Source organism: Protopterus annectens, chromosome 14.part0, assembly GCF_019279795.1.
Source record: "Protopterus annectens isolate FY-2018-M chromosome 14.part0, PAN1.0, whole genome shotgun sequence".
Lineage (NCBI taxonomy): Eukaryota > Metazoa > Chordata > Ceratodontiformes > Protopteridae > Protopterus > Protopterus annectens.
In genome coordinates this window covers 377372053-377398223 of record NC_056748.1, presented here as the reverse complement: position 1 = coordinate 377398223, position 26171 = coordinate 377372053, and the positions used below count along the sequence as shown (strand labels likewise).

The 26171-nt window shown below is 42.5% G+C and overlaps 1 protein-coding gene across 1 annotated transcript in view; it reads right to left on the bottom strand.

The window, feature by feature from the left end:
• LOC122788662 (SH3 and PX domain-containing protein 2A-like) overlaps positions 1-26171 on the bottom strand; it is a 1000753-nt gene that overhangs the window by 239389 nt on the left and 735193 nt on the right. Inside the window, exon 3 of the mRNA XM_044055558.1 lies at positions 18676-18751. Coding sequence (XP_043911493.1) covers positions 18676-18751 — 76 coding nt within the window. The remainder of the gene's footprint in view (positions 1-18675; positions 18752-26171) is intronic.

The window sequence follows — 26171 nt, the reverse complement described above, 5'->3', positions numbered from 1 at the left end:
GTTATTCACTTTTTCTGACATCCGGTTAAATACTGAGGCAAGAAAAAACCAAAATATTCCCCAACGGGGTACTTAGCCAACTTTGATTCGGTCTGAAACTCTGACTTCAGAAACTTTCAGAACGCCAACCTGCACTCGCAAAATTGCTTCTGCATCGGACCATGCGGCAAAAAAGACTGAGGATATGATGTCGGTCATGCGCATTAGTACCCTGACGTACTGACGTCAGTCTAATGCGCCCTGACCGACGTCAGCCATATACTTTGGTATTCGGGCCGACTGGACAGCGGACTACCCAATAGTTAGGACTGCAGCAATGTGGAATGAAGAACATCATTGTAGCATCAGGTAGATTTTTCTTGTTTGTGAACCTTTTCTTCTTTCTGCCACATTTTAAGAACTGGTAGTCGAAGCACATGTACAACCATGTGGACATTTAAAGACTGTGAACTTACATGACTGCCTTGATCTTGCAGGTGTAATGCAGCTTGGAAATGTGAACTCATGAAATAGAACTGTTTTACCAAGCAAGGTATATATTCCTGCACAAGCTGGCAAACTAAAATACATTATGAAACATGACTCATAGTGGTCAGAATACAGTAGAGAAGCTGTCTGAACTGGAAACTGTGAATACATTGTCAGCAATTTGCAAATTATTCCACTTACTGTTACCAAGCAGTAAGTGACACCAGAAGAAGGAACCTGTACAAGCAGATCATTAAAGATTCTCTGTGACACTGCCCTGAATTGACCATGATTTTCTGGGATATATCTGGTTCTGTTTTGGGACACAACAGTTAAGACTTACAATACCTTAACAATAAGTATTTTCAGACCTAATATAATTAAAATACATACATACCCTCCACAGTTTAGTTTACTGCATTTCTAACTGAATAGCACTGATCTTTGAAAACAATATCCCTGACTTAAGGCATTTGTATTTGACTCAGGGGTTAAGAAATTAACTTCTTGGATGAAAGTTTCTTTGTATGTGTCATCTGTTCTTCTGGTAAACATTTTATTCTTGACAGACAAAAAGTAACACAAAGATTAAAAGTACTGTAAACAGTTCCTGGCTACTGTTAAAAGTTAGTGTTAAAAACACACCAGAAAAACATTCTCTCCAGGGATACAGTTTTATTGCCAGTTTGTAATTCAGCACAGCTGTCTTGTTAAAAGTCATCTAGCCACAAATATGAATCACAAGACTCTTCTGAATAGTTTCTGACAGGCAACATACTAAAATAAGAAATATCATATACAAAGATGAGTTTAAAGTAAAAGGAAACCACAGCACATGAATGAACACTGGGGAAGTCCAATGACAGACATGTGTGACACTCGCCTGACACCCCCTTCCAGTCAAGGCCAACAGATGGTTACTGATACGGAAACAAAAAAGGTTAACAATAAGCTTGATGGGATCCCCATGAAACCAAGGAGACATGATGCAAAGTCAGACCAGCTTACCATGCTAGTTGGTGACAGAAAGTGTACTCGTACTACAAACCCCATATAGAGCAGTGCTTATGCAATGTGAGTCAAGAAAACTCTCACTTAACGCATGCTTTGAGGCTTTTGCTAATTAAATCAGGGCATGCTTTAATTGGTGCAGATACCAAGTGAGAAAGACAGATAGAGGAAAAGAACAAAGTCTTCTTCACTGTATCAATGAAGATTACTTGGATAATCTAAAATAAGACAAGACCATGTCATGGGTGCGGCTAACAAATTAAAAAAACTTCCACCTGTAAAAAAACACTGGTTCACGTCTGATAAGTCAAAAAAAGAAGTTATGTACTCACCACAAAGTTTCATGTTTGTTGTCCGTCTCGCCTTCATTATTACTTGTTCGGTTTGGAACCGATCATCAGTTCCAACTCGGCCGTAATACTAAAGCTTGAAGACTTCCACTTGGCTTGTGGCTGGATCCCTATTCCCATCATGCACTGGTGTAGTTCCCCAGACCCTGTTTGCTGATAACCATAGTAATGAGTCTACACGTATAATATTCTGTAGAATATACAGATACGAAAGAAGTCAGAGAACTTCCTTGCCAAAGGAAATAAAACCTCTAAGCCCTCCAGAAGCTTTGGGCTGTGGGAAGGTGGGAGGGATGTAAGAATGAAGGCGAGATGGACAACAAACATGGAACGTTATGGCGACTACATAACTTCTTTATGCTATGTTGTCCTATCTCACCTTCATTCTTACTGGCTGGGACAGCATCCCTAGCACCACATTTCCTGGGTGGCTCATGGGAATACATTCTACAGGACAGTGGAACCAAAGGAGGCCTTATCCCTGGAGGCCAAATCTACTTTGTAATGTGTGATAAAGGTATGGGGCCTTGCCCACGTAGCAGCGGCACAAATACTGTCCAGTGACAGTCTAGCTAGATAGGCAGATGATGTTGCTATGGCCCTTGTGGATTATCCCTTGATTTGAAAGGGTAGATCCTTGTTGTTAGTAGTGTAGATAAAGGTGATACAGCATGAAAGCCAGTTTGTGTGTGTGACCTCAGAAACAGGCATGCCTTTTTTGCTTCTGAAAAGGAGATAAAGAGCTGATCAGATTTCCTAAAAACTTTGGTTCTGTGTAAATATAAGCATAGTTGTCTATGAACGCCTAATTGGTGGAGCTTGTATTCTGCCTTGTTGCCATGATTAGGGAAAAACACTGGCAGCTCAATAGATTAGCTTGAGAGCATAATTTAGGTAGAAATGATGGATTAGTTGGAAAAGATACTCTATCCTTATGGAAGATCATATAAGGAAGTTGGATGGATAATACTTGTAGTTCTGAGACTCTCCTTGCAGAAGTAATGGCAACTAATAAAATTGTTTTCCATGATAGAAATTTGAGATCCCATGTTGATGCCAGCTCAAAGGGAGGCAGAGTTAGGTGTGATAGGATAAAATTCAAATCCCATGGTGATAGAGGGTCTTTGATGGGAGGTCTTAAAGTACAAATTGTGCACGCTTACCATAAATGTAGATGTTCGAGTGTATTCACTGTTGCAGTCATTACACTTGGATTATCCTGCCAGGGGTAGCCCTCAGTCAGCCCGAATACCAGAGGCTTAGTACTTCTGCATCGGTTGCTGTCGTTTCAGGAATAACGTTAGGTCGTCAGTGGTATAAAACCAGGCAGCCGACACCATCACATTAGTTTTTCTTGCCCCAAATGTCAGGAGCCCCCAAACAGGGAGCTAAGTTACGGTGGAAAAAACACCACCAGGAAAAAGTAAATACCAATAGCCCTGTAAGGAGCGAGGAAGAGACAGTGAGAGACAAGGGGGCTGGAGGGTGGGAAACCAGGACTGCAACGTGAATACACTCAAACATCTACATTTATGGTAAATGTACACAACTGTTCTATGTTCTTCGTGTTTCACTGTTGCAGTCATCGCACTTGGGTTGATTCCCAAAGCTGAAGAATGGGTGGAGGCAGTCAGGAAGAGTTGGGGCTGGCTAGTATGCCCTGCAGGACTGCAGTTGCAATGTCCGCTCTGGATTTGGAAAAGATAGGCACATGGTAATGCTTGGTGAAGGTATGAACAGAACTCCAAGTTGCAGCTTCCAGAATGTCCCTTGTAGGGACTCCTCTAAGAAAGGCTGTAGAGGTTGAAGTTGCCCTAGTGGAATGAGTTCTCCCATGGTGTTCGTAACAGAAATGGATACAGTGTGCTATCCAGTTGGAGATCGTTTGTTTTGATATGGCCTGGACCTCTGCCCCTGGTGCAAAGCTGACTAGTTACTGGTCAGATTTCCTAAAAGGCTTAGTCCTATCAAGGTAGAACCTGAGCCGTCTGTGCACATCTGAAAAGTGCAGGATCCTTTCCCCCTTATTTTGAAGATTAGGGAAAACGGTGGGCAAATGGATAGATTGGTTGACAGCCACACTGGACACCACTTTAGGCATGGAAGTTGGGTTAGTCTTGAGGGAGACCCTGTCAGTCTGAAAAATGATGAAGGGTTCCACAGCCATAAGTGCTTGTAGCTCGGACACTCTTCTAGCTGAAGTGATGGCCAGAAGCAAGGCTGTTTTCCAAGAAAGGAAATTTAACTCTGCTGACGCTGCAGGCTCAAAGGGGGGGAGGGGTAGCGTGAGCTTTTCCAACACAAAGTTAAGGTCCTAAAGCAGGGGCAGGGGCTCTTTTTGGTGGCCTTAAGTTGTTAGTCCCTCTCAGGAACTGCTTGATGAGAGGGTGTGAGAAGAGAGGTGGCTCAGTGCTGTAATGAGCAGACATGGCAGAAGCATGGATCTTAATGGAAGAGAAGGATAGGCCCCTGTGCAGTAGGTCTGCTAGGTAATCCAGGATAAGAGGTAAGGAGGGCTGTGTTGCATCCGCTCCTTTAGTCTGGATCCAGGAACAATACCTTTTCCACTTGTCAGCATAGGATTTTCTAGTACTGGGTTCATCTGGCTTCACATATGACATCCAGTACCTGCTTGCTTAGGCTGGCCACTGGAGGAGAAGTCAAGGAATAAGCCAGGCTGCAAGATTCAGGGTCTGCAATTGCAGATGCAAGAACTGTCCCTCCTGCTGAGTCAGGAGAGTTGGGATCTGGGGAGGTGCCATGGAGGCAACGGTGACAGACTGTGAAGTAGTGGGTACCAGTGTTGGTGTGGCCAGTCTGGGGCAATTAGGATTGACCTTGGTCTTTCCTCCCTTATCTTCAGTAATACTCTTCTAAGAAGAGGTAGAGGGGGAAATACATAGATTGAGAGGTTTGCCCACTGGAAGAATATGGCATCCACTTGCCAGGCCTTGCTGTGAGGTTCCCTGGTGCAGAATTTGCTGAGCTGGTGGTTGTAGGGGGAGGCAAATAGGTCCACCTACGGGGTACCCCACTTCTGGGTCACAAGGCTGAAGGTGTTGTGGTTTAATTGACACTCGTGGCTCTAGGAGATTTCTGCTTAAGTTGTCTGCCAGAGAGTTTTGGTTGCCTGGCAGGAATTGAGCTTGCAGGTGAATATGCATGGCTGAGGCCATGTTCCAAAGGGTCATGGCTAGCCTGCAGAGTGGGTTCCCCCCTGCTTGTTGAAGTGCCACATCACTGTGCTGTTGTCGGTTTTGATTAGTGGAGGCCCCAGAGAAAGTATGGATCTGAAAGCTGTCAGAGCGTGCTGAACAGCTAGCATCTCTTTTTGGTTGATGTACAGATGAATTTGATTTGGGCTCCAGTGGCCTGAATGTACCTGCCATCCAGATGTGCACCCCAGGCATAGTCTGATGCATCTGTGGTTAGGGTCTGGGCGGCATGGGGTTGTGTAAAGGGAAGCCCCTTGTTGTGGCTGCATGCTGCTGCCCTCCAAAGGAACTCTTTCCTTAGACAAGGTATCACAGGTATGATAGTTTCCAGGTCCTGAAAATGTTGGCACCAAAGACTTTTCAAGTACCACTGACGTTTCATCATATGTAGTCTGGCATATGGAATTAGTAGAATGCAGGAGGCCAGGAACCCTAGAGCTTGCAGGATTTTCCTTGCGGATATAACTGGGTTCTGGTGGCCATTTGAGAGAAGTAGACTGTCAGATAGGCTTGTTTTCCTGGAGTAAGGAATGCCATCTGGGATGCTGTGTCCAAGCTTGCTCCCAGGAATACAATTTTTTTGACTGGGGACTAGTTTGGATTTCTTTTCGTTGACAGTGTACCCCAGGGAAGTTAGAAGGTCCTTTACAAATGTCAGGTGCTGCAACAGCTTTTTCTGTCTGCCTCAATCAGGAAATCATCCAAGTAGGGGTAAATTTGAATATTTCTCTGTCTGCAATAGGCAATGGCTGGAGCCAGGCATTTTTTGAAAAAACTGGGAGCAGTGGATAAGCCAAAGGGAAGTGCAGAGAGCTGATAATGCATAGATCATGCCCTGAAGCATAGATATTTCCTGCAGGAGTCCCTAACTGGGATGTGCATATAGGCCTCCTTTAGGTCTAGGGTAGCTAACCAGGCATCTTTGGACAACATAGGAAGAAGCTGCTGTAGGTGAGAGCATTTTGAATTTTGGTACCACCAGGAAGGTGTTTAGAATGGATAGATCTAAGGTTGGGCACCAGGTGCCCTCTTCTGGGTACCAGGAAAAGTCTGGAATAAAATCCTTGGCCTATCTGTTCTGCAGAAACAGGCTGAATTGCCCCTATGGAGAGCAGGGACTGAACTTGGGTTTGTGCCTCTGCCGGCTGGTTTACAGTAATTTCTGGGAACGTTTTTGGGGTTGGCAGTGTGTGGAAATAAAATTTGTACCCCTGGGATACTATGCTGAGGACCCATCGATTGTTGGTGATGGAGGTCCAGTTTTTTACATGGTGGGCAGGTTTTCCTCCTAGGGGCACGAGCAATTGGGCAGAGGTGAAGGGAAGAGTTGAGAAGTCATTGTGAATTCTTTCCATAAGGGGGTGGCTTAGCACTCCCTATTTTAGAAGTGGAGGTATTCCATTTCTTAGATCTCTGCATACCCTGAGACTGTAGTCTGGGGGGGGGTCTCTTTCCTCTAAGTCTAGTTTGAGTTGGCCTTGAGGGGGCTGGAAAGGACCAATGTTTTGAGGGGCAATGCCTACTGAATCTTGGAGGCTGCACTTGCAAAAAATATTTGACTGTCTGCATAGACTTAGCTTTTTCTTCCACCTTTTTTAAAACCTCTTCTGCTTTGGTGCCAAACAGATCGTCCTTATTCAGAGGTGCGTCCAATAATTTTGGTCTGGCAAGGTCTGCTCCTTAAGCCAGACATGCCTTCTAAGTACAGAACCTGTGACTGCTGCTCTGCAAGATGCTTCTACGGCGTCAAACCCACTTTAGGGTATGCTTGCTGATTTGGCTTGCAGAATGCATAAGGCTCCTGTTATTCTTTATTTTCTGCACAGTCAGAGAAGTTAGATAATTTTTGCTTAAGTTCCATAGTATGTTGCTGGTATTTCAGCATGTGGAACTGGCAATTTAATGCTCTAAAGGCAAGAGTTGCAGAGGTGTATACTTTTTTACCCCATCAGTCTAAAGCTCGGGAATCCCTGTCCAAGGGGTGGGATTCTTAGCTGTAGTTGATTTTATTCCTTTAGGTCCTTGGGAGATGACCTTTGGGTCAGCAGTGGGATTTTTGAAAATAAATTTGTGAGAGTCTGGGACTCTGTAGTACCGGTCAGGTTTCCTGGGAGCAGGGGGTAAAGTATTAGGAGTTAGACTGGATTCCATAAAGACATCATCCACAACATCCAGAACAGGAGGGATAGCTAAAGGTCTGTGCTGTGGTAAATCTAAAAATTCCCTGAGTCTCTTTTTTGGACTGAGAATAATCCTGGCATTCCCAATGGAAATGCTCTCTCAAAGTGTATAGGGTTTCACCAAAAGAAAAATCCTCTGGAGGGGAGGCAGAAGGAATGTATTCCTCTCCATCTGAATCCTCACAGGCAGATAACGGCATGTCTTCATAATCACAAATCTCAGAGTTGGACTCTTGGTCAGATAAAGCTGCTGGGGACAGTCTCTTTCTCTTAGCAGGGAAATGCTGGCTTCCCCTAGTCAGCATGGTAAGGTCTTCTGCCATTTTAAGCAACTGTGATTGTAGTAAAGAAGCAGGCACTTGAGTTAGGGTCATCTTTTTTTTGGCGTAGCTCGTACTCTTGGCCTTAGAAACTCGGTAGACTTAGAAAGAATTGAAGACGGGAAATAAGTCATCAGTTTGTGTTGAATATCGGTAGTGCGAAGAAGTTCCTCAGAAGCCGGTGCCTGCACAGCGGCTCTGGACCCCTCCAAGGTAGAGACATCTGCAGGTTCCATTGTCAAAGAAGAGTCTCGAGTCATACCAGACTCCGAACGGGTCTCGGTAGCGGCCTGCGAATCCACTGAAGCAGGCATCAGGGGCAGAGAAAGTGCCCGAGTACCAGCGAACTGGTGACTAGCTTAACAAAGAATCATTGGCAGTTCTGGACCTGTGCAGTCTGTCTCTGTCTTTATCCTTACGTTTTTTCGGAAGATCGGTAGTTGGATGGCTTACCAAAGCCATTTCGGAATACGGAGATCGAGAAGGAAAGTATTTAGCTACAGTAAGGGCCCGATGACAAATAGTTCAGGCATTTAACAATGCACAAAACCGGCAGCAAGGTACGTCATGTTCTGGGCCTCAACAGGTGACACAGTAAGAATAGAAATCTCGGTGTGGTATTTGCTTTCCACAGGCAAGACAATTGTTAATTGTTTTCTGACATCAGTTAGGGCAAGAAAAAAGGATCCCCAATGGGGTACTTAACTTTAGAAGACTTCAACTTCAATTTCGGAAATGAAAACTCAGGTAGCGGCCAACAGGCACTCGTGCAAACTGCTTCTGCTTTGGGCTCCTCGGCTAGAAAGACTGATGTAATGGTGTTGGCTGCCTGTTTTTATACCACTGACGACCTGACGTCAGTCCTGAAGCAACAGCAACCGATGCAGAAATACTAAGCCTCTGGTATTCGGGCCGAGTGAGGACTACCCTTGGCAGATAACCCAAGTGTGATGACTGCAACAGTGAAACACGAAGAACATCTGTCTTTTAAAAATGCTTTGCACAATCTGTGCGACATCAAGTTAGGAGTCAAATCACCTATATGAAAACTAGAAAGTGTGGCTAATTGGACTTTTATAGTAGCTGCAGCAGAACCTTGATGAAAGAGCTCTGCCAGGAACTCAAGAATAGAACTGATTGGGGCACAGAAAGGATCAATGTCTTTGGTTGAAGCCCAGTACGAAAACCTTTTCCATTTACTGAGGTATAACTTCCTGGTTGAGACCTTGTGTGAGGATATTAGAATATGGTTCACTGCCAGCGTGAATTTATGAAGCCTGACTAAACTTGGAACTGGAGCAGCCATGCTGTCAACTTGTGGGTTTGGAGGGAGGGGTGGGGTGTTCTGGATGCATGAGTCAGAAGGTCTGGAACTGGGTCCAGAACCCACGGTTCCTCCTAAAGATGAGGCCAGGGAAAAGGGAACCAAATTTGACGAGGCCAGTATGGAGCAATGAGAATTAGTTTGCTTCCCAGGGTCTAGAAGGTACAGAAAAATGTACTCCAATGGCAGAGAGATTTTTCCCTTCCTACTCACTTCTGGTGAGTGTCTCTTACTTTGGGTCCAAAAAGTGAGGAACCATCAAAAGGGGTATTGACAAAGGTAGACTTAAAAGGTTCCGCAAAATGACAAGTACATCCAGGAGTGTCTCCTTAGGGAAACTCATGAACCCACTGCCCTACTCACTCCATCCGCTCCATAAGAGATCAGGCTCATGGAGGAGTTCACTACGGAGTTTAAGGTGGATAGCTGACAGGATACTTTATCTGAGACCCCTGCAGCTAGTGTACCTTGAAGAGCATCTCCTAACTCTTTCAAGAGATCTCTCTGAAGTTTCATAAAATGCATCAGGTAATTCAGTGATCTAAGGGCAAAAGTCACTGATGAAAAAATATGCTTCCCATAGCTGTCCATCGTTTGAGACTCCTTGTTCGGTGGAAGAACAGATGAGGACATTTCAGAAAGTTCCTACTTATTGGCCACTGCCACCACCATAGCATCTACAGGGACACCTTTTGTGAGAAATTCCTTGTCTGTTGAAGCTGTAATTAACTCATTTGGCCTCCGAGGGACCGGTTCCATTGCATCTGGTGACTCTCGCACCTTTTGACTAACTAGTTCCGGGAGTTCGTTGAAAGGTGGAGACACCAAGGTGGCTGAAGGTTGAGATCCAAAGGCCTTCAGGTACACGGATTCCTCATCAGAAAAGCTGATGGGTTTCCAGCCGCCTCTCTGTTTAAGGATTTCTAGGATATCCGTAAAGGAAATATCCTCAGAGGGCGACCATGGGGACCCTTCTGACTCAAGGTCGGTATCTAAGGTGACTGACTCATCTGGGGAGTCCAGGTGCTTCCTCTTGCAGAGTCTCTTCTGGGGAGCCTCCTCAGAAGGGTATTCTGGAGAGGTCTCTTAAGAGTGGCAATCACCCGCTGGAGCAACCTGAGGCCCAGAATCTCCGCTGTCCTGTGGCTGGGGAGGTGCATGCAGAGGCAGAAGCTGGTGCTTGAGGGGGAAGAATGTCAAGACCTTTATGTAGAGCTGTAAGGGAAGACAGCACACTCATCAGTTCAAAAGCCCCTCCCCCCTTATCCAAGGACACCTCTGGTTTCGAGGAAGCAAAGGAGACACCAGAGCCAAGGGGGCCAGCTCCGAAGCTGATGTAGGAGCTGAGCTCACCCATGCAGTGGCCCCAAGAGGCAAGCTTGGAACCAAAAGGTCTTTGGTCCAAGCGTCCCCTCCGGACCCAACCGGAGAGCTTCGGCTCCCAGACATCTCAGACGGCACAGAGGATGTCTGAGCAGACAACAGGTCCGAAATGCCCATGGTGGGTCTCAGCACCAAAGTATCTACTACAATAGGTTCCGTGCAATCTTGCTCCGATGTTCCAGATTGGCTCAGAGGAGGAATCGATGTGGATGAAAAGGTCTTTGCTGGCTCCGAAACCGACTGGGTTGGAGCCGACAGGAGTTTTTCCTGTGCCTGCGTCTTCAGCAGTCTACACATCACCCTGTCCACATAGTCATCCGACAGGCTTCTGGAGGACCCAGAGGAACGGGTTGGTGAGCGAGATCTCTGTAAAATGGGAGATCACAGAGTAGAGGAGACTGGTAGCAATTCAGGTGACTGGCTCCGAATCTGATTCTCTCTCTTCTCTGAACTCTGTGGCGCAGAGGATGTTGATTTGTCTGATCCAGTAGGGTTTGGCTCCGATGGAGCTGTCTTTGCTGTCTTCTCTGGCGTTTGAGAGACTAGAAGATCTCTTGGCAGGTTTGTCAGTCTTGGCAGATGGGGATTTGGACTTACTGGAGGTGATCTGACCTTCTAAGGTTTCAGAAAAAGGGGTCTTTAGAAGTCCTCTTACAATCAATTTGTTTTTCCTCTCTACTAAAACTCTAGAGCTAAATGAATGGCAGAAAGTACATGACTCTTGTAGGTGGATGGAGCCGAGATAGTATACGCATATACTATGTCCATCAGTTATGGACATTTTCTGGGAGCATTTCTGGCACTTCTTAAAGCCGGATGGCTGATTCCTTTTCAGCCTTAGACATTATCACACAGTAAACACAACTACTGTTACACTAACTGCAAACTAATACCACACTGTAAATATACTAGCTCAAACAACACTTAAAGATCTGTAAATATGTATAAAAAAAGCACACCACACTAATATACCAAATCCAAGGATTTCAGAAAAAAAAACAATACACAATAATGATTTACAGAGGAAGGAAGAAGAAGGGAAGTAGCTTTGCCCTCTAACTTAAATGGGCACAAGCTAAGCTAACTACCAGCTTAGAGAAGGGAAAGGAACAACAGTGAGTTGGGATGCACTTCTAACTTAAACAGTGCACCCATGGAAAAGTTTAACGAAACCCTAAAACACGGGTTAGAAAGTTCAAGCAGGATAAGAGGAGAAAGGCCTGGCGGGAAGAGCGATGACCAACCACAAACACAATAACAGCTAAATATGTGCAAATACCATGCACACCGACAAAGAAACAACTCACTAAGGAAGCTATACAACTAACTATATAAGCAACAAAATTTGAATAAAGACAATTTTTAGAAAAAAAGTTCAACACTTAGCCATGGCCAAGATGAAGAGCCTCCGATCTGTTTAGCGGCAAATGAGATCAAGGGAAAAACACCAGTGCATGATGGGATAAGGATCCAGCCACGAGCCAAGTGGAAGTCTTAGAGCTTTAGTACACGGCAGAGTTGGAACAGATGATCGGTTCTGAACCCAACCAGTAAGAATGAAGGCGAGATAGGACAACATAACATCTAAAGTTAATTTATAGCCACTCAAGAAATACAGCCGTTAAAAGAAAGCAAGCTGAATGTGTGAAATAAAAATTCAAACTGTTACCCAAACTTCTATAAAATGTGGTTATGAAGAACTCTTTACAATGCTGGAAATAATTCACTCATTTCTATTCCCTGCTTTAGGCAGTACAAGAACATCATGTCTCCGTAATTCATCAACCAACGGTGGATGCCAGTAACTAAACAGCCATTGGTCAGTGGTAATCTGAACAAGATACTGAAAACAGGTTGCCTCAAACAACACACAAGTGCTTCTGGAAGCTTAGTTTTTGGTGAATATGGTTGATAATGGTAAATACCCCACCTGCACTGTTGTCTCAGTGTCCATCTCTGTTGAAGGTACACCTTTGCTTAATGTGTGAGGGTTAGCCTGGATTGACTGTGTCCACTAACACTCTTCATTCACATTACATTTTTCCCTTAACGTCTATAAATGCTAACAACTATTTTGGAAAAAGACTGGATTCTTCCCCTAACATGTAATGAGCACTTACTGCTGGTGTCTAGAGTGCCTTCCCATGTGCAATTATTAATGTGTTTATGAAGTCAACCCTCTCTCACGACCAGACCCCAAGAATAATGCATTTCTCATTGTCTAGTGTCATTACCACATGCCCTTTAGAATGTAAAAGTAGCATTACTCCCCCTCTTATGCCTTACAATATTTATCACACTCACTTTCCCTCGTAGTGATTAAGCTCACTGCTCATATCCAGAGTGACCCAGCTATTGAGAACTAAATTAGACAGCTCATTATCAAAGGCCAACCCCCTTCCTATCCTACATACACAGCAAAACTTTCAGCACTGCACTGAACTGAACTTCTTAGATATACTGAGCCTTAATGTCATGTGCTACTCATTCATAAATAGGCTGCCTGTGTGGCTTATTTACATTGGATATTAATTCTGACAGTTCAACATGCTGAAAGTCCACAGAATTCATAGGTTCATAGGATGTTAAGAGGCTAATGGCCCAACGGACTTTACAAGCCTAGCCATGTTTTACTTGTGTTACCTGACCATGGTTGGACAATCTATTTGCAGGGCGAGTATATGATTAGCACCGAATGCCTCTGTCCATAAATGAAATTACGGTCTCTCATCCAGTTGTCTAGACTGTACTTGAATAGGGTCATTGAGGAGCTCTGCTTCATGTGAATTAGGAGTTTATTCTAGTGGAGTGGCAATCTCTGAGACGCATCTATCTTTCCAGCATGTTGATGCCAAAGGCTAGGCTGAGATTCCTGGATTGATTGACTCTTGTTCCACTGGATTTGCAGACATGCAGCATTTCCATTAGGGCAAGGATCAGAGACTGCTCTGTAGGCCAGGCACAAGTCGCTTCTCAGTAGATTGTAGGATACAGAGGACAGTCACAGGTCCATATAGGTCATGTTTTGGAGGTCCTGAATTTCCTTGGTGAGAAACCTCAGTGGTCTCTCCAGCTGCTGCAGGTGTCTGGTGAGGTACATGCAAAAGGGAGCATTGTACTCTATTAGTGGTCTGCTGAGGGTTGAGCAGAGAGGAGTTATAACATCCTTAGTCTTGGATGTGATGGGCAATGTAGAATGCTTTCCTCACCACTGTGGACACACGGTGATTAAAGTTTAGGTTGCTATCAGCCTGTGTTCCCAAATCCCGCACCACTGGGTTTGAGCTTAGGGGGGGGTGCTGTCAATACTGTAATTTGCAGAGACTTCCTCTATGCCAAGCAGGATAGTAATGCAGTTTTTTCCATTTAGTTTTAGTCTGTGGCTTTGGCACCAATCATTTGTCTATGCTAGCCCCTTTTGTAATATGTTAACATCATTGAGGGTCTCAGTGACTACGCCCAGTTTGCAATCATCAGTGAACTTGGTAAGCCACAGGCAGTTTACTTTTGCCTGGACTTTCAAGAAATCTATTCCAAACAGTAAAGGGCCTAGCACAGATCCTTGTGATACACCACTGGCAATTGGTTTACTGGTAGAGGTGGACTCCCCAACTTTGACAGTATGCATTCTGTCGGTGAGCCAGTTAGCTAACTATCTAATGATGTACGAGTTAATCCTCATCTGAAGAGTTTCTCAATGATACCAGAGTGGGGGATTGTGTCAAAAGGCTTGGCCAAGTCAAGACAGGCGGTATTGTACTGCTTCGCCTTCATCCAGGGCTTTGGTGAGATCCTCAAACAAGTCCACCAGGTTTAATAAGCATAAGCTACCCTTAACAAAATCAAATTGGGTTGGGTCAAAAGTCTGAAGGTCACCTATGTCTTAGTTAATAAGGTCCACAAGGATTCTTTCCATGGCCATGCAGATAAGGCTGGTTAGGCTTATGGATCTATAGCTCCCAGGGTCAGTTGATGGATCTTCTTTGTGCAATGGGATTACTGTTGTTGTTCTCCACTCTGCTGGAACAAAGCCAGAGCTCAGGCTGTGGTTAGACAGTGTGTGTTAAGTCGTTTTGCTAGGTCTTGTTTAGTAACCAGCCTTGGATGTTATCTGGTCTCATACAGGCATATTTTTGGCCTTGAAGCGTGCATATATGACCTGCTCTTTGCAGATACTAGGTAGAGGACTGGTGTCAGGCATGCTCTGGGGTATGGCTGGTGGGGACGGGGGGGGTGGGTGAAGTTTACTCCAAACCTGTCAGCTATCAGGCTGGCAATTTCCCCGGGTTCAGTATGAGTGGTATTGCCCACTATAAGTTCAGCAGATAGCTGGGCATTCCCTTTTAGATTTCAGATGTAGATAAAGAGTGCCTTATGATTATCCTTAGCTGGGGATGCTAATTTAGTCCAGTAACTAGCTTTAGAGCACTCTACAAGATATCTGATTTGTTTGTTCAAGCTGTGGAGAGTATTCTTCTGCTGTCGAGTAAGTTCCTTCTTGTTCTTAGATAACAAGTTTCTTTCATTTGTTATATAACCTATTTATATTTAAGGTCCACACCAGTGTGGTTTATTTTTTCGAGAGGACCTGGTTTTGATCTGGTCAGGTACAGCAGAGTCTATACAGTTGTTTAAGTGGTTGTACAGAGCATTTGTGTAGTCCTCTGCATAGAAGTCATTGCTGGTCGCGTTAGCAAGGGAATTCAAAACTTTTTATGCCATTGCTTAGTAGGCTGTAGTTTGCTTTGGAGAAATTGTTTAGTTTTTTTGCTTCTGTGGGGATGTCAGGTCTGATCATTACTTTGAACTATACATATTTATGATCTGACCTTACCAGGGAGGGCAACCCACAGGGGGTACTGCAGTGACTCCCCATGCTGGTAAGTACCAAGTTAGACGTTTAAGCCCCTTGTGGGGTTACAGACCAACTGCTCCAGGGCACTTGGATTGACAAAGTCCAGGAACCTCAGGGCAAGCATGCTTGTGCTCATGTACATCACCCATTTGATGGAAGGATAGTTGAAATCTCCCACGACCAAAGTGTTTGGTTGTATAGTGAGTGAGCGCCTCTAGCATGCCCAGGTAGGCGGTGTGTTTCTCTTGGTTAATGGTGGGGGACATGCAGCTAGCTATGATGTGGTAGGGTGATTTACCTATAGTTAACTGGACCTGGAGTAGCTCAAGTGAGTCATAATGCTTAACCAGTTTTGAGGTGTATTTGGTTTTAATGAAAATAGATGCACCTTTGGTTCTTTCACTCCCGTTTTGGGGTCTGAATATGTGGAAGATATTGTAGCCTTGCACGGCCGGGGTGCTCTCTGCAGCCTTGATCAGTGACTGCACAGATGTCAGAATCTTCCAAGGTGAGGAAAGATTCCAGGGAGTGTAGTTTCCAGTTTAGGCTCCTAGCATTAAGCAGCATAACCTTGAGTTTGTCTCAAATGGATTTTTTTTTACGTCAGGAATTTTGTTGTTTTGACACTGCCTAAAAAAGGCAAGTGTCTTTGCCAGTATGCAAAAGCCTAGAGGAGACAGGTGAAGACCATCTCTGGCAAAGCAGAGTGGTCTGTCGACCATGTCTTCACCAGGCTGATACTGGATTTCCCTGGATTGACACCGGAAGCTAAGCCAACTGTTGAAGTCAACCATATTTTGCTTACACTGTGGCATCATCCTGGGTGAAGGTAGAATGCTGCTTGGGCTAGGTTCATACCTACCTCGGACACAATCTGAGAGTTCAGTCATCTCTCTCTTCATATAGTCCAGAAGTGTCATGTCTCTCTTCATATAGTCCAGAGGTGTACATCTCAAGTCATTTGCCCTAACGTGCTATGACAGAGTCATAACGGTAACTGTTGACAGACTTGAGTGCGTGTGTCATTTGACGGATCCTGGCACCAGACAGGCAGCTGACTATGACCTTCTCCTTGTCAACCCTGGTGGCAGGGACATTTATTTGTCTCACTATGGAGTCAACTATGACCAGGACATTTGGTTTTGAGGTGTTTTGTCTTTGGGGTTCATTTGCTGAGACACTGGTGTGTATGTTATGTGTAGTGGATTCTATTTGCTTTGCAGTATATGCAAGTGGTTTGCACTTGGGAGATATCTGCTCTTTTGGTAAACTTCTACTGAGTACTTCCACATACGTGGGTTCATGTGTTGTGACCTTGTTTTGTATGAAAGGTGGTGTGTGTGTGTGTGCTGACAACCTGCTTGATGTCCAGTTTATGTGACAGAATTGATTCCAAATATATAGTCTAATTATTTCTTTCACATATTGTATTTATTTGTTTTAGGAGTAAGTGGTTGGCAGAGTACATCAGGCAATTACTACATTGTCTCAGGATGTCCATACCAATCAGGCTGCCCAGAGAAATGGTTGGGAACTGACCATCCATTATGGCAGGTTTTTACTGTAACTACTATTGGAGATTGGGCTAGTTTGACCAGATTTTGCTCTGCAATTAATAAAGATGCTTATGCTATTGAAGGCTAGAGGTGAAAAAACTAAGTCAACGCTTCTGAGTGCACAACTGAGCTGCCCACAATGCAGCAGGGAAGCTTGGGAGAGTTCCACTAACAAATGTCTAGTGGAAAATTGTCTTTCAAGGGATCTCCATCTGTACAGAGCAACGCTAAATGCCGTTGCACAGCTATGCGCAAATGAGAGGCTTAAATACAAATGAGAATAAACACTTTTAAGCTAAAGTACCAATGGGAAAGTACACAGTGAGCTTTCTTCCAGTAATCTTCAACTCAAATGAGGCTCAGACTACACATTTTGGCCACAAAGGCGCAGACAAGGCCCTCCTAATGTAAGAGTGCTGGATTAGTGCTCAAGTGTAACAATACAATCGATTTAGCAGAGCTAATCTAGTCTATGCTATGTACTAGCTACTTAAAGCAACAGAACAGACTTTTTTTTCCTTCAAAGTGCAGACAATATAGTAAAAATCAGCAAAATGATAAAATACAGTCAGCAAAGTTCAAGGGAACTCAAAAAGTACTTATTTTTTGTCAATTTTAGCAGTGGATGCTTTGGATTTTGGCAGAATCTCTCCAAACCTCTGGCAAAAGTTACCAAAATTTGAGCAGCTCCTCTTAAAAAAAGAGTTATATATGTATGCGGACACCTAAAAGGGGTATAGCATCCAGACAGCTACATTTAGAAACACTTCTCAAATGTCTTGCTATAGAATATAATGGTCAGCAATGAAGAGGGTACTGTACATATGTTGGCTAAACCCAGGCAGCTGAGGCCACACATTTACTAAACTGTTAATGTATAAAGCTGGTCCAAGTGCAATACTTCTTTCTTATTTTTGAATTGGGCAAAAGGTGATGCAAAAACCAGGCACCGGGTAATGCTGATTAGCACTCCTCTGTATCATGTTATTTTATATGGACCAATAAGGCATAGATCATTTACAACTTATTATATCATTTTAGAACCTGCAGGATGGGATGTTCATGAGTAAGACATTCCCATCTTGGTCACATTGCATGTAAACACAGTATAATGAACTGATGCCATACTCCATAAAATAAATTCAGAACTGATTGAAGAAAATTGTTTTATGTATGCTAATATAAATATGTCTCTTTAAACACCTGGTTTGTGAATTCCAGATGCACCATAAATGGGGTATAGGCAGTTATGATTATGCCTTTTGAAATTCTGATGGCTGTAGAAGCGACCATTCAAATAAAATACTACACCTGCAGATTATGGGGAATATACACAAAGTCTGAGGTTACAGTATCCCAAAGATGCCTCCCCTACAAAAAGGGTTCACTTGTTTTTATTTTTATTTTATTTAGTTATTTATTTATTGCAGCTAGGCAAACTTGAATGATGTGCTTGGTTTTGGAAAAAAGAAACAGAATAAAACTGCGCAGAAATGAACCATTCCTCTCAATGAAATAGCACAACCAGTTATGGCATCTCTCATTCTCTCCTCTCTCAGCCTGTCTTCTCTGCTGTGAATATTAGACACTCTTCTACATGTCACTGTCTGCTTACAACTTTGCACATACACCCCAGATGTAATTCTGTTTTGATGACTACAATAAACTTAAAAAATTTACTTTTAAGTGATGACCTGACTTTCTAAGGTTTCATTCAGAAAATAACAGCCCTAGTGCTGTGTGTTAAAATAACAACTGGTATGCAACCCTTAGTGCTAATGTGAAACAAGGAATCACGGCTTACACAGACAGACACGCACATACAGACACGCACATAAACTATTACACTAGCCTTGCTAATCCTCATACAACTAAATGAAGACAGTGACATTAAGGTGACATAAATCAGAATTTAAGTTGAAAGTTCTATTCCTGACAATTAGGTTAATAGTTATTTTTCATCTTCAGTCTATAGCATAAGGGAAATGTCAAACAATGAAGGCTGGTCCTTACCTGGCAAGAAGGGGATGATTCTCTGCTTTGGATCTTTCTGTCCTCCTTCAATAGGAAATTTATCCAAAAGCGTCATCTGCAAAAAAAGAAAGCAAGACATGAATACTAAAAGTAAAAATGTACAATGCTAGTGCAACAATTCTTAACTGCTCAGTTTCAGGTCAGCATGTATATTTAAAGGATTCACAACAGTTATCTACCTATAATACACATCTCTAATTACTGCGTTTTGCTATAGTGCTTGCCAACCATTAAGCTTCTCATACGAGATTCAACCTGTCCATCCCCATACTAGCGATGCACACATTACAGTACTGGGGGAGCCATCCAGAGCAGACCATTATACAGGCAGCCATGAGGGTTTTTGTTCTCCTGTTCATATCTAATCCTTGCTCTACATCTCCAAAGGATGCACACCTTTATCTCTTGGTAAATCCAGCTCATCCCCAAACTGGAACCCTATGACAACCTACATTGTTTGTACCTGGGCAGAAAACTGCATGGTGTTTGATTCCCAGGAGCTTTATATCACACAGGACATCAGCAGTGGCGGTATTTCTGTGTTAGGCCCTGCTGGTGACATGTGCATCTACATCACTGCATGAATTAACAATGCCCCTCTATTTATACCTGCATGCTCCCTCACATATGAAAACAAGGCAAGGGCTGCCATCACTTCCTTGGTAGCTGTAATATACAGCCCTCATTGTACCAGTGCCGGCCTTCCATGCTCTGGGCCTCTGCTGTTAGCATCAAAGTGGCTAAAGAACAGGACTGTAGCCACCAGACCCTGTACTCCACAGGACGGGCAAGCCAAACCTGTTCTTTTCCCAATCCCCCTCCCTGTCTCTTTCAATGCCCAAGCCGCTACTCGAGCTCAGGCCATCTGGGTCACAGTATGGACTTTATCCCTCCACCCTGTAGAGCCAGGAAGCTGCAATACATATTAGCCTGATTTTCAGATGGGTTTCAGGTGTCTTCTACTCTTACATTAACAAACTACACTGCTTAGTATTTTCTAACACTTAAGTCTAGAGCTCGAAAAACATGTTCAATCATCACAAATCTAACCAGTAAAAAAAGAATGGAACTAAAATGTGCAAAATAAACAGCAGCTTCTACTTTCTAATTTTACATCCAAAACACTTTTTTTCTGCATTATTAATGCATCTTCTTAATGAAAACATTTGACTAAATGGACTTTATACAGATCTATACTTGATTCACCCAAATGTGTAAAGATGAAATACTGTCCGTGGCAGGTGCTGTGCCCACACATGCAGATGACCACAGGTCATGTGACAGTATTATGGCCAAGTCTGCGGTCACTATATGCTGAGGAGTAAGGAAAAACAGCCCTTTTCAACAACCTCACTCTGATCAAGATTGTGGCTTTATTAATTACGTGATCATGATTGTGTGAGTCATGATTATGTGCAACATTACTATAGAGTGCGCACAGTCTCAGTGAAGCACAAGAGTAAGTCAGCAAACTCAAAGTATGTGCCTCTACCCAGTTTCATAGTCAACTGTCATAATTGTGGTGCAAATCATGAGCCCAAGAGAGAAAAATAGTGCTTAGCTTTTGGTCAGCAATGCCACAAATGCATTAAGTAGAATCATTTCAAAAGGTTTTGTAAATCAAACAAGGGACATTCTTTTATTAAAAGAGAACATTCAAAGAGGCGAGTTAATCAGTTAGAAAGCTTTGACCATACTTTTTATGTTGGTGGTGTGTCAGTGCTTAACGAAACAGTCAACGCAGTAGATTTATGGGCAAAGAATGAAGTATTTTGTACTCTTCGGATAAATAGAAAACCCATAGAGCTCAAAGTTGACACAGGTTCAAAATGCAATGTTCTGTCAGCAGAAACATTTGTAGAGTATGTGCTGGTGAGAAGCTTGATTTGGCGAAGAGTGCGAAGCTGGTCACTTATGGTGTTGGAAGAAATTCGGACCGAAGGTTCAGTAGTGCTTTCATGCTACTCAGCTGGGAACAGCAATGATTTGCAATTTTATGTGGTCAAAAGGTACGTACAGTCATTAATAGGCCTCAGAGACCATTTAAAAATAGGACTACTTTCATTTAAAAAGTGCACCATGTAAGCTTAAAAGACCACTGTTCTAATTTCGCCCAGTCTATTTTTGAACTTACACTAATATTTTCGAAGACAAACTAGGCAAACTCCCAGTCGTGTACTCCATGAAGTTAGACCCCTTAGTCAGTCCAGTTGTCAGGCCAGCCCGGAAAGTTCCAGTAGCTATGCAGAACACAGTCAAAGCTGAGCTAGATAAAATGGCGTAGCAATGTGTAATTTGTCCAGTTGATGAACTTACTGAATGGGTATCCTCCATGGTAGTAGCACAGATGATATCAGAATATGTATTGATCCACGAGATTTGAACAAAGCACTGAAAAGACCTCATTATCCAACGCATACAGTTGAAGTAGTAGCTGCTCTTATGCCAAGTGCCACTGTTGTTTCTGTCTTAGATGCAGTGAGTTCATTTTGGCAACTTCTGCTTGATCAAAAATATAGTCATTGCTAACCACTTTCAGTACTCCTTTTGGTAGCTACAGATTTTTGAGAATGCCATCTGGGATAAATTCTGCCAGGGAAGTCTTCCAGTGTGCAATGGAAGAAATTTTTTCTGGGTATCCATGTGCTATTACAGTAGATGATATTCTAGTAGAAGGTAATGGTGAAGCAGAGCATGACAGAAGCCTCAAGACAGTTCTGGAAAGAGCACGTGAAGTGAATCCTCAGAAGTGCAAGTTCAGGCTACGAGAAGTTACTTATATTGCTCATTTATTTACTAGTTCAGGCCTTACAACCAGATCTTTCCAAGCAAACAGCAATCCTTGAGATGCCAGCTCCAAACAATATTCAAGCCCTACAATGTTTTCTTGGCATGGTTAACTACTTAGGCAAGTTCATTCCAGACTTGAGCCAACTTCCAGCACCGCTTAGAGAGTGGACTCTCAAAGATGTATCTTGGTCACTGTCAGACCACCACCAAAGAGCATCTGATGTCCTGAAACAAAGAACTGCCAGTCCACCAACTCTCAGATACTATGATGTTCACAAGAAAGTTGCTCTTTGTTGTGATGCTTCGAAACCTGGTCTTGGTACAGTCATTCTTCAAGAGGGTAGACCTGTAGTCTATGCATCCAGAAGTCTAACCGAAACTGAGATGCAGTATGCACAGATAGAGAAAGAGCTCTTGGCAATTGCACTTGCATGTTTGAAGTTCCAGGATTATATTTATGGTAGACCTATCCAGACTGAAACAGAACACAAACTTCTAGTCACTATTTTGAGAAAGCTTATGCATAACAGCTCAGGCCAGATTGCAATGTTATGATGCTCAAATTGCAAAAGTACAAATTCAGTCTGGTCTACACAAAAAGCAGACTTCTTTGTCTTGCCGATACATTACCCAGATCATCCAGAAATACCACTGAATAGCATGAAAATGAGAAACTTGATTTTGAAGTCAAGGAAGTGAGAAATTTTTCCTCCACACATCTTGATGAGCTTAAAAAAACATACAGCCACAGATCCAGTTCTTCAGAAACTCAACCACTTTATCAGTCAAGGATGACAATCAAAGCAATCTTGTTTACCAGTAGACCTACAACCTTATTTTCTTTACAGAGATGAGATTTTGTTTGACATTGGTATCATCATGAAAAGTCCAAAACTCATTGTTCCAAAATCCTTGCAACAAGAGTATATTACTCTTTTGCATCGTGGCCATCCAGGAACTGATTCTACCAAAAGAAGGGCGAGAGGTCTAGTATTTTGGCCTTCTATCTCACAGGATATAGAGAGAGTACTTTCATCTTGTTCTGTATGTAATGGTACTAAGCCACATCAACAGAAAGATCCACTTCAGCTAAACCAGATTCCTGAACTATCTTGGTTGACAGTAGCTACAGATATTTTCAAATGGAATGGTCAACATTACTTTGCGTTAGTAGACTCTTATTTTAATTGGTTTGAGATTGACCTACTTCCTAATTTAGGGACAGTACTGTCATTACTAAGATGAAGCGTCATTTTGCAGTCCATGGTAGTCTGCACAAAGTTATTTCTGACAATAGTACACAGTTTACAAGCCAGCAGTTCAAAAGATTTGCTGATGAGTGGGACTTTACTTATGTCACAAGTAGCCCTGAGTGCTCGCTGTCAAATGTTTGGCAGAACATGCAGTTCAAAGTGCAAAACAATTACTAAAGAAGTCGAAACGAGGCAATAGTGATGTTTTCTTCAATCTGTTGAATCGCAGAAATGTTCCTCGTGATAAACATCTTGGTGCTCCTGCACGGAGACTTCTGTCAAGACAAACAGGAACAACACTACCAATTAGCAGTTCATTATTGTTTCCATGTGTCAAGAACAACAGAACAGTGACAGTCAATCTGTTAAAGAAGAGCTTATCCCAGAAGTCCTATTATGATAAGACCAGCAAACCGCTCAATCCATTACAAGAAGGGGAGGTAGTAAGGATGAAGACTTCCAAAGGTTTTGATCAGACTGGTGACGTGAAAAGTTTATGTCCAGAGCAGAGATGATACACTGTGGAATCGCAAGGAGCAGAACTTAGGCAGAATCAGAAACATTTGATACTGGTTTCCAACCCTGTACTGCAGTATCAAACCTGTAAGAAAGACAAACTCAGTGAGTTATCCAGCGTTCCAGTTCCAGAGGACGTTCCAGTAAATATCCTTGTTCCTGAGAAGAATCCCAAAACACCTGAAGCAAGTTATTCACCTATGACTGTCCCTGTTGATAAACCCAGTTCTGATTGCTATATTACTAGATCAGGTTGCATTTCCACACCATGCTCCAGATACACATGAACTTGGACATAGATGGTGTGTTTATTTTTTGTCGGTACAACTGCATGTTTCTTTTCAAATGTCATTACACTGTGGGCAATTCATTAAAGAGGGAGGATGTAGATCAATATGTATGTATACCTTTAAGAAACTTTCTAGGGGTGTCCACAAGTGTATAAATACTGAGCACATGCAAGCCTGACTGCCATTTTGTAGTAAGCTGTTGAGATGTAAGCATGTATGTGTGTGTAGTCGGTCAGTTAATCAGTTTTATATTTTGTACTACTGCTATCCATCCTGATGGGTTTCTTTGTAGTGAAGCATATAAACGAACTACCCCGCCGGTCCGTCTTTAATGGGAAACGAGAGGAGCGATATCTGGTAAGAGTGCAAAGCACTGCAAATGACAGACGGCCCAAATAAATTTAGCTTTTATCAAGCAGGGTAGTCCCACCAGGGAAGCACCCTCTTTTCAAAGATGACCTGAGGTGGTACTTACATAACTAGGAGAAATTTGGTCAGGACACAGGGGGACTTCCCCCTACTTTTTTTTGGTCATTAGCTGGCACTGGAGGACTGCTGCCATTGCCAAATGTTCCAAGATGGGGAGAAAAGAAGAAAGCAGGGTGAGAGGGGAGTGATGAGCTGCATAATACTTACTCTGTCACAAAAAGATTCTGTAAGACAGGAGATTTCTGTTACAGAGATGGAGGAAGAAGGTCTGGAAACTCCTGTGTTGATGGAGATGGACTGAGACGAGTCACTAATTAATGAGGAAGTTGGTTGAAGTACTATGGTGGACCACACGCTGGGAGAGGGAAGAGCATAGGTTCCACCAGATGAAAAGGAGTTGGATTACCAGAAGGTGCTGGCAACTCCTTGGGGGTATGCTTGGCCAGCAAAACAGCCGGTTCTAAAAGTATGAATTTTTTCATAAGAAAAAATGGTAAATAAAGCAAAGAAAGACACTGTGATTGCAGCTGAAAGAAAACAATGACTGATCAAATCAAAACAAAACCAGTAGCAAAGATCAGTAGTAAGAATTAATGAACAGTGACACTATTAACAGGTATAACGTTATCAACAGTATTACTTGCCTTTGGTGTTTAAAGTACAGGACTTAAGAGCATTAATGTACTCAGGAACAGAATACTTTTATGAGGTTACTTTTGAAACTTTACCAAAAAATGTATTAACGCGGAAAGAAAAATATTCATGTGCACAATAGAATGAATATATTTCTCAGAACATGGGACTGCAGTTAAGAACATCTGACAGAGAATCTTGAGTTAAAGACTTTTCTTTGACTGTTCTGTAATAAGGTACATGAGGCAAAAAAATGTATGATGGAAAAATGTTTACACAGAGGGTGGCAGAAATGGGCGACAACAGACGTAAATGGGGGAAAAAACAGCATGCTTCAAATGTCACAACTATGAATGGGAAAGGGGGAATGGTGAGATACTGAGGTCAGCCTAAAGCACGTATTTCTTGTGGGAATGAGAGACACGGTGCAAGACTGTAATAAAAGATGTGGTCAATGTGGGGGGAGGGGACATAAAAATGTAGGTCTAAGTGTAGAAAATGCAATGATTATGGACAGTTTTGGTTTGACTGTCCAATAACAGAAAATGAATGGTTGGAAGAAGAAAAAGAAAAAACGAAAATGTCATAAGAAAGGCAATCTGACAATACAACTGAAAATACAGGTGGAAAATTGTTATAAAGGAGATAACTTGAGAAGAAAATGTAACTGATGTGGAAAAGGATGATGGCAATGAGGGATGTTCTACAAACCAAGAAAATAGTGAAAGATAAAAATATGCAGCACTAGGAAGTGAAGTGGAAGAAGTGGGAGAATTTGAGACAGGAAAAGAATAAGAAAAGGATGACAAATTGGGGATAGCATACAGAGAAAGAAAATAAAAATAAAACTGGAAATAAAGATGCAAAAAAAGGAAAAGGGTGACTTAGGAATATTAGCACAATATGTGTACACCATTTAAAATGATATAGCAGGTATGGTACTGACTGAGGGGTGTTAAAAATAAGTATGAAGGTTATATGTTCATTAGACATGAGATGTACAAAGAAAGAAAAAAGGTAAATAATTGAGGCAATATGGTATGCAAATATTACAAAGTCAGTGGGGAAAGATGTGTGTTCAGGAATAGGATTATTTAAAGTGAAAGGATGAAGACAGAGGATGATGGTGGTACCACCTGGAAGACTAGTGGTATGTGATATAAGGAAAATGCAAACATGTAAGGATAATTATAGTATATAGATAAACTAATATGTCAGAATAGAAAGAGGTGTTAGAGGAACTTAAAAAATGTCTTATTATACATGTCAGTTACTACAATGGGAGATTTCAACTATAATTTGAGAAAGTAGATGGGAAAAGAACACAAGATATTAAAGTAATAAGAGAAGTTGTAAGACGTGGGAGGCTGAAAATAGTGAAAGTGTGGACATATAAAGAGGAACTTTTAGAAATGAAAGATTATGTGGTGTATTTAAAAGATATGAAATAACAAGTGGGATAGAAATAGCTGAGTTTCATATCAGAGTGGTATGAGACATAATAGGGCAAAAAAGTCAAACAACTGGAGATCATAGGAAATACAGATTTTCTTTACGAAATAAT